The following is a 12,727-nucleotide window of genomic DNA, read 5'->3' as shown; positions in this document are numbered from 1 at the left end:
GTGATTAAAAATTACCTGGCGCCCTATTTTATCGAGACTAGAGACCAAGAATCGGAAAGATAACGAAGTATAATCCAGATTTTATTTTTAGAATTAAGTTTAGTTAAGTTCCCGTATACCCCCCTTGAAAATTTGGTTATAATACATACACACAAGCAGACAGAGACAGAATCACACACACATACAAACTCGTCATTTCGCGTTTACTCTTTTGTTTCCCGTCAAATTTCCGTTGAATTTTAATAAAAATACTAGAAATTCGAATAGCGCGCTACGTGCGCGCCTAAATTTTAACCAATAACGAATAATGGCCCGTTTTGTGCGAGTTTCGACCTTTGACTAACTTCAAGACTTTCATGTATTTTAATTTAAAGGATTATTTTAAAGGATTTAAAGGATATGAACATCCATTCATTTCCAAACTTGCACTTTCCTTTACTTAACTTATAGACGTCATTAATCAATACAAAAACGACTATAAAAATGTTTTATCTAAAAATTTCTTTTAGTTGTCCAAATAATGAAGAAATCGCTGATTATTATCGTGTGTCGTTGAATGAATCTGATGTTGATGAAATCCAATATAAAATGTGGACATCAACAGACCGTTGTCCTATTGTGAATGTTACTTCAGATTCCGAAGACTTCATCGAGACTTTAGTGACGGAACTTGATAAGCTTTTGAAACATGATTTTATTGCGAAAACACAAAGTCGATTTTTTTCTGATACAAAACTAAATTTAAAAAGCGAGGAATTCGCCGTAGTATTTGACTTTGCGGAAAATTATGCAGTTGTGCAGGAAGCAGCTTAAGGCTTTCATTGGAATAATGATCAAGCTACTATATTTCCAGTGGTGATTTATTATAACGAAAATGATACTATTAAGCATTTGAGCTTTGTTGGTATTTCAGATTGTCTTAAGCACGACACAGTTTTAATTTTTTTATTTCAAGAGCAATTGATTGCCTTTCTTAAAAAGAAGTTTGCTGTCATCAATACGATTTCTTACTTCTCTGATGGAGCTCCACAACAATTCAAAAACAAGAAAGCATTTACAAACTTATGTTATCATTATGCTGACTTCGAAATCAACGCTGAGTGGCATTTTTTTGCAACTGCTCATGGCAAAGGACCATGCGATGGTCTTGCGGGTTCATTAAAACGATATGCTGCAAGAGCTTCATTACAAATGAATAATAAAGAGCATATACTGAAACCACAAGATTTGTTTTCCTGGGGAACGGAAAATTTTACAAGCGTTGACTTTACTTTTATAGCTAATGACGATTATTTAATAAAAAAAAATTGTGTTAGACGTACGATATTCTCAATCGAAAACGGTGAAAGGTACACAGTCATTACACACTTTTGTGCCTTTAAAAGATGAAATTGGTTATACTTTCATTAAAACTGTGTCCACCTTCAAAAAAGTTCAAAAATAAAAGTATTTTAATTATAATGAATTTGCGTTTAATTTAATTGTGACGAAATAAAAAATATGCACTTCGGCAAAATACTATATTTTGTATAAAAAACTCTCAGCTTTCAGAAAAAAAATTCAAATTTGAAGAATTTTGAGCTGCACACCGAAAAATATCAATTTTTTCACTTTAATTCGATTTTTAAGGGTCTTCTGATGAGTTTATGAAAAAATAAATATTTTCATTCAAAAGCTGAGAATTTTTTCTACAAAATACAATGTTTGTCGATTTTGTTTAAAAATGTTTTTCATATCAGAAAAATTGACGAAAAAGTTGAAAAAAAATTTTTTCCAAAATTTCAAAAAATCATAACTTCAAGACCGCTGCGTATTAAGAGCTAAAACTCTCAGGGAATTTTTGTCTTATGATAGAGAACACCTCTATAAATTTTAAACATAATCCGCGAGGGTCGCCCCGTAAAAATGTTCTTATTTGGTGGAATGACCCATATACTTTATATTTAGGCACGCGCTTGCGCGCGTACATAACTCTAGTAGTAAATTAACTAAGAAATATCAAACGTGTTGGTTGACACCGGGGGATAGATCGAAGTGTCGATCAATGCTCAGGTTTTGAGACTCGTAGCTGATTTTCCCCTCCTCGTGTCGTCTTGTGACGTCACGGGGGCTACACATTAATTTAGCTAGTGTTGGTAACGGAAATTTCGGGTGGTAGTACGCCAGGCTGATAAAATCGGGACATTTTGCAATGTCTCAACATATAATAGTAACTTATAAAAGGACTGCGGGAACAAAATTGGAAAAATGTGAACCTAGTAGAAAAGTCTTGCTCTTAAGTTAGTATTCTAAATATTGTCTGTTTTCTGTAATTTGCTTAATTAAAATATTGAAACCACTTTAAAGCGATAGAAAATAAAACATATTTTTTTCAAATTCATGATTTTAAAGTAGATGGTATGAATATTTTATGGACATCTATTTTCCTTGATAATAGTTACTTGTTAGCTGGCTAGTATTACATTTTAATGATGTGAAACAATCTTTAAGATGTATTTTTGCTATATATTCATAAATTTCACTAACCTGTACAAAGTGCAGAAGGAGCTTCGTCGGATCCGTCTCCACAATGATTAACACTATCACAGACTAGATCTTCATCAATGCAAAATTCATTTAAGGAACAACGGAAGTCCTTACAGGCGTGTTCTAGAACAATTAATTTTCAATACAAATTTAAACATTATTAATAGATAGTTTTTGCTCATGTGTAAAGTAATTTCGAAGTAATTGAAATGCATGTAAATATTAAGGTTCGCGATCAATTCAAAAATAAACGCTTAAATAAAATGTTTTGGAATAGTAGTCCGGTAAAATTACACCAAAAAATCGGTGTGAGGTTTCTATTTTAGTATTTTGCCCGTTTGGCTGAAGATTAATAGGATAGTTCAATACACTATTATGAATGAAATGTGAAAAGTCCTCATCGATCCGGCACGTGCAAAAAATTCACTCGGGTTCAAAGGTCACATAAACTCGTTTTTCGCGATTTTCAGCAAAACGGTAAGCTTAATCATAAAATTAGCTTCTACAAAAATTGTAGATCGGATAATTATCTATAAAAAGTATAGAATTACTTTTTTTTCTAAAAGCCACCTTTTTTGAGATATAACGATTCAAAAAGTTGTAATCGTCATAATATGCACACGTTTTTACGCCACCTTTGCGATAGTATACTTAGCGCGTTTCTCCCGTAGGCCCATTCCACTGATCTGTAGTGATTCTGTTGAAACTATTGAATAACTATAAACTATAGATAAGGGTGTCCGTTATTTAACAATTTGGTTTTTGACTTTGCAGCGCCCCTAAAATTTTTGTTCGTGACCTAAAAAAAAAAATATTAGACCTATGTAGGATCTTAATATTAATACAAATATAAATAATGCTGTGAAGCGGGAAAGAATAAGAGTTACGACAATTATTACGTGAAGCGCTCCACATTCACGTAACAGGATATTGGTAGGAAAGGATTGAGAGAGGAATGTGGAGAGGATCATCTTAATGTTAGTTTATAGAATATGCGGGAAAAAAATTATTAGATAGCTCGGACTGGGATTCGAACCCAGAACCTTCCGAAGACATGTCGGCTACTCTACCATTTGAGCTATCCGGTCTATACTAAATTTCCTTTCGCTTATTCTATATATATTAAGCCACACCGTCCATCTTACGGCAAGCATGTTTACAATTATAAATAATGCTGTGAAGCGGGAAAGAATAGGAGTTACGGTAATTATTACGTGAAGCGTTCCACATTCACGTAACAGGACATTGGTAGGAAAGGATTGAGAAAGGAATGTGGAGAGGATCATCTTAATGTGAGTTTATAGAATATGCGGGAAAAAAATTATTAGATAGCTTGGACTGGGATTCGCATACAATTGATATTTAACTGTGCCACAAAGACGATACATTTTCCATTGAAATAACATAGGATTTTGGCACGTTTTACAATTAATTCTTTTGTTTCTATGTCAGTTCATATAATGCAATGGCAAACAAGTATTTTTGTAGAAAATTGAACGCTCTACAAAAACTTTCTCTTAACTTTTTTTGATAAATCTATTTACTCAAAAGTTATTTAAGCTCAAAGTTTAACTAAAAATAATTTTCTCATTTTTTTTTATTTTGAGCGAAAAATTGTCATTATTTATGCAAAAATTAATTGTTTATAGGCAAAAATATCTCATTTCAACTGTATTATTGGTAAAATTAATGTTAAATATTCCGATAACCAGAAAATTTAAACTACAATCTGAGTTACTCTGAAAATTTTGCGGTTTATTTGAAAAAATGTGACAGGATTTATAAATTTTTACGAACAATTTAGATTCATTGTGCTCAAAAAATATTGGTGATTCTATAACAAAGATGTCTATGGCTTTATTCGAACAGTTTAAGCTTTTGAGTGATTTCCTTAATTCACCTCCTTCACAGTAGTCGTCGTTAGATCAACTTCAATACGTTCTTGTCTGTTTGACTTTCCTTCGTTTTTATTGCTTCAACTACTTTTTATTTTACTTCTAGTAATACAGAATCATCAAAAAAAAAAGAGTGGCAATTTCGTCCGATAAATATAACAAATCAAGTGATCAAAAATATACAACGTGCTTATCATTATTAAAAAATGTAAAGGTAGTAAAAGTGTTTTTTTCACATAACTTCGATATTTCTTTTCGAATCGTTTTTGGTAAAATGAAATAATTTTTAGAACTTAAGAAACTGCGTCGATCGCCGCCAAGAACGTAAAAATCGGTTGATTGGTTCGAGAGATATCCTCGACGAAATATTTGGAAACAAGAATTTTTTTCAACATAACTCCGACATTTTTTGGAATAACTTTAAACAGCTCTACCGATCGATTTCAAAAACTGATTATTTCTTAACATTGAAAAACCACGTCGATTGCCGCCAGTCCGGTCAAAATCAGTTCATTCGTTCGTGAGTTATCGTTGACGAAAGAAAACCGAAAAAAGTGTTTTTTCAGAATTACTCCGAAATTCCTGGTTTGATTAAACTAAACTTACAGATTCTCCATGAGGCTTAAAAAATTGCGTCGAATTCTGCCAACCGCGTAAAAATCAATTCATTTATTCAAAAGTGATTGCAGTTTGAAAATTTGAAAAATTGGGTTTTATCAAACTTCTGTCAGACTTTTGAGCTCGAAGAGCTCCAAACCATAAAAACGCTATAAAAAAGCTATCTCTTTAAGCTTAGAGAGCTCAAAATAATACATGAATTGTATTTTTGAGCTCGGAGAGCTCAAAAACAGCATTAGAGCAATTTTAAGCACCTAGGTATGAAATGAGCGTGAAGTTGCACGGATGGCCTTCAGGGTCTACCGTTTTTCTAATTTTCTTTTATTGTATCCGTAAATTCTGCGGTTAAACCGGTTTTTCCTAAATGCAGTTTATCATTTACCTCTTACAACTTAACGTTAAGCTCTATTGTGGCGCCAACACTTTTTGATAACTTTTTATTTACCAAGTCCGGCTTCAAAACTCGGCAAATCTAATTTATTTATTTATTTTTTTTTTACAATTATTCTATAGTTATATTATAATTTTTATTATTCCAATAGATTCTCAGGTCTTATACTGAATGTATTATTATTATTTATTAATTATTAGTGAAAATAATTAGATCAGAGCTCGTCTAATAACAGGTAAGTAATTAGTGTATACAGTCATTATAATTTATTGAAATTTTTATCAAAATGTTGTAATAAATATAGTGAACAATATCGGTTATATTAATAATAAAATTTTTCACAATTCCAATGCTACTGGTGGGAAATTTCGAATTCAACGTTACCCTTATGAGGTATCTGATTATACTTATTAATTGCAAATTATTTATTATCCTAATTAATTAATATTTTTATAGAAATTATAATGAAAATTATTTATTTTTAAAAATATTGATTTATGTATATGTATAATAAAATGAAAATTTTTAATTTATTAGATTGATACAAGTAGTATAGAATTTTGTGATTGTCATTTGTTTAAAAATGTCGATTTGTTTTTTTATAACGTTTTGTTGTTGAGAGTGTGTATTGAAGAGCTAAATTAAGTAAGAATGGATATTTATTTTTAATAAATTTGCATTTGGATAACTTTTTATTGTATGTAATAATATCTAAACTAATATTTATTAACGCAGATCATGGGTGGATGTAGCTTTCCTGACTGACATAACAGCAGTGAAGTTCAAAAATGCTGAGGTTTTCTCGTTCAGTTGAGATGAGAAGTAAATGGGCAACTGCTAGTAAAATTTCAAAACCTATTACTGAGAATTCTCGTTTGTCTGAGGTATTTACCACCAAGATGAAAACAGTAACTTGCCTGACGAAAAAAAATCTTGAACCAAAAAGAAAGCTATTTGGAAGAGAATAATTTTTCTGAGTGAAGAGAAAAAATTTTTAATCGAAGATAATACTCTTGGTTTCAATACATTTTTCTAAATTCAAAAAATTTTTCTTTTGGCTCAAGAAAATTATTCTCTTCCACATGGTTTACTTGTTTCAAGATTTTGTCTCTTTTGGGTCAAGTTAAACTTTTTATCAGTGCATACACGGAAAAAAAGAAATATAGAAAACGATAACAGTTACATTGTAATCCATGAGTAGACTTTTAATATCTTACCTTTAACAATTTTATTGTGTTTTACCTCTAACAATTTTATTTTAAAATTCTGGTCTTGGAATACGATGTGATTATTAAAATTTTTGATATAATTTTTTTCTAGTGTAGTTGAAAAAGCTGTCAGGTTTTACTCAATAATATTTTATGTCACTTTATAAATAAAATAATTAATACTTTTTGTTTCAATTATTAACAGGGTCATTTTAGCAAAGGGTTGTTTGACTGTGACAGCCACTCATACAAATTGAAAAAAAAAATGTTAAAACAGACATTTTAATTTCGTCTCCTGATAAGCCCTTTAATGATTTTGAAACTGATGATGATAATGATCATCATTATTTAATTAAGAGCAAGAGACATAAATCTGGAGTATCTGGATAGATCGTAGGTGAGTGATATGACATTTTTTAAATTAATTATTATATATAATTGTTATATATATATATATATATATATATATATATATATATATATATATATATATATATATATATATATATATATAATTATTATATATAACAATATATATATTGTTAAGCAAATGTAATTAAAAAATATTCAAATTAATTTTATTATTTCATGTAAAGCAGCTAGGATTTGGAATATAAAATTTTGTATTCATTGTATAATTATTACCAATGGATAATTATCATTATGATTTATTTAATTGTTGGTTGGGTAAGTGAAATAAAAAAGAAAAAATAATTATCTGTCGTTTTGTTATATATGTGAAACTTCTTGTTTATTAAAGTATGATGATGATAATAATAAGATAATACTGAATTACAAATAAGTTAAATTTGTCGTCAATATTTTTTTAAAAAAGTAATGGTATGCTTCTATACACACAACTGTACTTCTGTTTTTATTTTTAATTGATATACTTATTATTCTTACACGCATAATTGCAAAAAAAGAAAAATTTCTTGACTGGAGAATAAAATTCTTGGCTGTAGAAATTTTTGGGGTGCCTGAAGGAAGACCAAAGTTGTGTTGGCCGAAGTGAAAATTTTTTGAAATTATATTCTTGGTGGAAGTCATTTTTTCTTAATTCAAATTATCATAAATACTTAATACAATAAATTTTTATATTTGATCAAGATTTTTAGATACTTTAGGGAAGCAGCACCACCTACTTCAGTTGAGAAAAAAATTTTCTCACCTTGAGAAAATTTTTCTCTTGAATATTTGATACCCATTTTATATTATTTTAGCGTGCAATTATACATATTAAATGAAAAAAAATGATTCAATATTATTTAATCTTCTCATTTGACGTATTAATCAATAAAAATAATGAAAGTCTCAAGACAAGAAAATTTACTTCTATCAAGAACTAAATTTTTTGGAGCAGGAAGCTGAGTTTTTTCGAAACAAGAAGATTTTCTTGACTTAAATAAATTTTCTTGGATCAAGATACGTATTTCTTAAAGCAAGAGAATTTTTTTTTTTTTTTTTTAACTTCCCGCTAAGAAAATCGAAGATTTTCAAAAATCGGGAAGTTATTGTTTTCACCCCGTTTTGCAAAAATCGAGTTTTCATCAGATCTCGACGTTTGAAGGTCACAGGAAGCTTCCCTGACTATCCCCGCGAGGTTGTCACGGTGTCTGTATGTATGTGTGTGTGTGTGTGTGTGTGTGTGTGTGTGTGTGTGTGTGTGTGTGTGTGTGTGTTTTTTTCTCTCTTAGGGGGGGGGGGAATCCCTTTACGGATTCCAGGCATAGTTGTTTGGCCTGGATATGTGGCGACTCGACGCAGTGTCATACTAAAACTCGACCCTAACGCCCCTACCCACTAAACCCTAAACCCCTTTTCTTCTTTCCTCTAATCCCTCATGGAAACCGCCGTCAGGCATTACTTCGTGAGGGGAGGATCCAGCTACCGCTATTCCTTCTGGTGGCTAAGGTGTTATTTTTCCTTCCTTCTAGTTTCTGTCATTTGCTCTTTTTCTTTCAATGGAACGCAGCTCTGTAAGCACTTCTGTGGCAAAAGTGCTTGTAGCGTTCCAAGCAGTTTGATTCGACAACATTGTATCTACTATTGTCTCTGGTTGGATTCTCCAGTTCAGGATCCTCTCTAACTCCTCACGCTGAGGATCGAAACGTGGACACACAAAGAAAACGTGCCTTGCGTCCTCAATAACCCCTGGACAAGACGGGCACTCCGGAGAATCGTCGTGCTTGAAGCGGTGCAGATACTCTCGAAAGCACCCATGTCCTGACAACATCTGCGTTAGGTAATAGTTGACTTCACCATGGTTTCGGCTCAGCCAAACGTCGATCTTTGGTATGAGGCGGTGGGTCCATCTTCCTTTTGCTGCGGCGTCCCACTCAAGTTGCCATCGCGAGATGCTGTGCTGCCGTTCTTCTGTTCTTAGTTCTTCAGCGCTCAGTGTAGTTGACCTCTTTCGATGGTAAAGGGCCCGTCTTTCTTTAGCTAAGACTCTAAGCGGCAGAGTTCCAGCAATGACGCACACTGCTTCCTCTGATATTGTTCGGAAGGCGCTGGCTACTCTTAGCGCGCTCAGTCGGTAAACCGGACATGCTTTCCTCCATGATTCTTGGGTCTCAAGTGCCTCGGACCAAATGGATATACCATACGTGAGGACCGATGTAACTACTGATGATAGCAATAACCTCCTTGTCTGCTTCGGGCCACCGATGTTGGGCATCAATCGTACTAGGTTAGCCACTACTGCTGATGCTTTGGCGGTCACGTGTTCAACTTGTTGTTTGAAGTTAAGTCGGGAATCGAGCATCACTCCCAGATATCGAATGAATGGTTGGGATGTGATTTCTTGGTCTCCGACGTTTAAATTGATCGTTTCCACCACTTTTCTGCTAGTGATAAGTACAGCCTCGGTCTTCTGTTTAGCCAGTTGTAGGTTTACTGTGTCCATCCACTGGTTAATTCGCTCAAAGGTGATCGTGAACATATGATTTATCTCATCAATATGCTTGGCGACGATTACTACGGCTACGTCGTCCGCGTACGCTACCAGTTTGACATTTCTTGGTAGTTTCAGTCTCAGCAATCCGTTGTACATGATATTCCAGAGAAGTGGACCGAGAACAGAACCCTGCGGGACGCCTCCAGTAACATCATACTCCTTTGGACCATTCTTCGTGTCATATCTAAGGACTCTATTCGTGAAGTAGCTAGCGACTATCCTTCGTAGATATCCTGGTACGTTCATCTCTTGAAGAGCTTGCATGATGCGATCCCAGTTGGCGGAGTTGAAGGCATTTTTGATGTCTAGGGTTGCCACCAGACAATATTTCTTCGTTCCACCCTTCCATCTGGTACCGGCGATTGCGTCTTTGGCTATACCGACAACCAGGTTGATTGCGTCCAGGGTTGATCGTCCTTTTCGAAATCCGTACTGATTGTCTGCTAATAGTGGATCGACAACTGCTTCTATCCTTTGGTGGATTATACGTTCGAGTATCTTACCGGCTGTATCCAACATGCAGAGTGGACGATAAGATGACGGTTCTTCCGGTGGCTTTTTTCCTTTAGGAAGTAGTACCAGCCGTTGTTGTTTCCACTTCCGAGGAAAAATCCCTTCCTTCAAGCAGATGTTGTAGACATCGAGGAATAACGCTGGCGCTGCTTTTAATAGATGTTTTCAAGGCAATATTAGGGATTCCGTCCAATCCCGGCGCTTTATTATTCCCGACGCGGTTACAAGCTTCCATCAGTTCTTCTTTTCGTCACAGGTGGGATATCATTCAGTTCGTCTTGTGTCAACAGGTAGTTGAAAACGCGCTGTCGTGGAAACAGTGCAGTCACGATCTTCTGTAGGAGTTGAGGACACGTAGGAGACGGCATTGGCTGGTATTTCAAGTTTGCCATGACTACCTTGTAAGGTCTGCCCCACAAGTCTTTGTCCACCTCGTTGATTAGCTCTTTCCAGCAGTTCTTCTTGCTATCCTTGATGGCTTTGTTTAAGTCTCGACGAGCTTTCTTGTATTCTGCGACTAGTTCCGCTGAGTCATGCCGCCGATAACCACGCTGAGATATTCTTCTTTTCTTGAAACACTCTTTCCGTAGGAAGCTGATGTGGTCGTTCCACCAGTGCACCGAAGGTCTTTGGTTCATGCCCCGTTTACGGGGCATGCAGGTGTCGCAAGCCTGGGACACTCTCTTTATCAACTCCTTGGTCATTTCTTCTGCAGATCCAGTAGTAAGCGGTTCACTATTTAGGGCAGCTGCTAGTGCACTTGGGTCAAAGGATTTCAGCTTCCACCCAACGATGTCAAGTTTCTTAGCCGGTCTTCTAGGATTCGGGTCCTTTGATACTTCCCAGAGAATCGCGTTGTGATCGCTGGCCGTGTAGGTCTCCATCACTTTCCAGTCGTAGTTTCCTCTGATGAGGCTGCTGCTGACAAAAGTAAGATCCACAATAGAACTTGCGTCGCCTTTAGTGTACGTCGGCGCATCGCCACTGTTCAACAACACTACGTCTAACGTAGAAAAAGCTTCTAGTAGTTCTTTACCCCGAGCGTTGGTGTGTTTGCTGCCCCAATCCACCGCCCAGGCGTTGAAGTCCCCAGCTATTGCCACTGGGTAGTACTGCTTCGCGTCCTCCGTCAGTCGATCCAGAAAATCCATGAATTCAACAATAGTGAGGCTAGGTGGTGCGTAGCAGCTGTAAAAACGGATGCCATCTACCGATGCTGCTACAAAGCCGGCGCTGCCATTGTTAACGATACTCTGGAAGGGGAGCTTGCCGCAGGACCATATGACAGCTTTTGTGGTGCAGTCGGTTTCCCATGGTTGGGTACTCAGGTGCCTGTATGGCTCTGCTATTAGTACGAAGTCTAGCTCATGATCGCGCACAGTCTGCATGAGCAGGTCTTGCGCAGCCTCACAATGGTTGAGGTTGAGCTGTAGTATCTTCATGTTCTTTGGTTTGTCATCCTCTGAAGCGCCTCTTGGAATACCGAGCATTTGTGATTGCCGGCACAGTGGGCGGAGTCCTTTGCACTTGGATTTTCAGCGCATAGTGCACATTTGGCTGGGTTTTTACAGTCCGCGATTTTGTGCCCTTCTTGTCCGCACCTGATGCAAAGCTTGGATCGGTCTACGCTACTTTTGCACTGAGATCCATGATGCCCGAAGTGCCAGCACTTGAAACATTGGGTTGGTCTTCTCGTGGCTCTAATTCGGCAGTTGACCCAGCCGATCCGGATTTTACCGCTTCCTTCCAATATCTTCCGCGCTGCAGCTGCTGGTAGAGTCAGTCTGAGGCAGTCTGAGTACCTCTGTAGGCCTTACGGATCTTAATTGCCTCTAGCGATACCTCGCAAGATTCTCCGGTTGCCATATGCAAGGCGGCTTGAATGTCCTCCCTGGTTGTAGTATCATCAAGGTCCCGGATTTCGACGTCTTCCTGTGGACCTTTGCAGATCACTTTGGCCTCTTCTTGTAGGATGCCCTCGATGGTTTTCTGTAGGGCTTGGCCTTTATCGGAGCTCTTCCTAGAGAGCGTAATCAGCATGTTTCCGGCCCTAGTTTTGTGGATCTTATCCACCGTAGTACGGACCTGCTCTTCAGGGACATCCTTCTTTATTTTACGCAAAATCTCAGCGTACTTCGCCGGCTCAACTGGGCGGATGATCAGTGCGTCTGGCCTGATCTACTTGCGCGGTTTCTTCCGTTTAGGTTCAGGACGGGGCTCCTTGGGCAGTTGATTTGGGAGCTGCTCTGACCTTTGCCTTCGTTGCTCTCTCTTGGACTGGACTTTCTGCCAAGCAGACGCTTTTGTCCGTTCGTCACTTTGCATTATTTCTCTTTGCGGAGGGCTTTTTCTCAGGTCCTTCCTCTTGGTGGCTTGGCTGCACGTTGGGTCTGGAGAGGTCCGATCTTTCCTCTTTCCAGTCTTCGTGGCAGTTTCTCGTTCGTCTTCAATGACCGACTCACCGTCACCTTCGGCTCCGGTATCCATTGTCTCTTCAGTTACAACAACAACTTGTTTGGTTTGCCCCAGTGTAGCACGAGGACTGCGTCGCGATGCTAATCGCCATTCTTCATCCAGTTTTTTGTACCTTCGAAGGGCGTTAGTTACACTAGTCGCC

The 12,727-nt window shown here is 36.6% G+C and overlaps 1 protein-coding gene across 1 annotated transcript in view; it reads right to left on the bottom strand.

Annotated features, from left to right (window-relative positions):
• LOC123261724 overlaps positions 1–12,727 on the bottom strand; it is a 204,427-nt gene that overhangs the window by 84,309 nt on the left and 107,391 nt on the right. The window contains exon 5 of the mRNA XM_044723527.1: positions 2,527–2,649. Coding sequence (XP_044579462.1) covers positions 2,527–2,649 — 123 coding nt within the window. The remainder of the gene's footprint in view (positions 1–2,526; positions 2,650–12,727) is intronic.

The sequence above is a fragment of the Cotesia glomerata genome, linkage group LG1 (genome assembly GCF_020080835.1).
Source record: "Cotesia glomerata isolate CgM1 linkage group LG1, MPM_Cglom_v2.3, whole genome shotgun sequence".
NCBI classification, from domain to species: domain Eukaryota; kingdom Metazoa; phylum Arthropoda; class Insecta; order Hymenoptera; family Braconidae; genus Cotesia; species Cotesia glomerata.
This window is presented reverse-complemented; position numbering and strand designations above follow the sequence as displayed.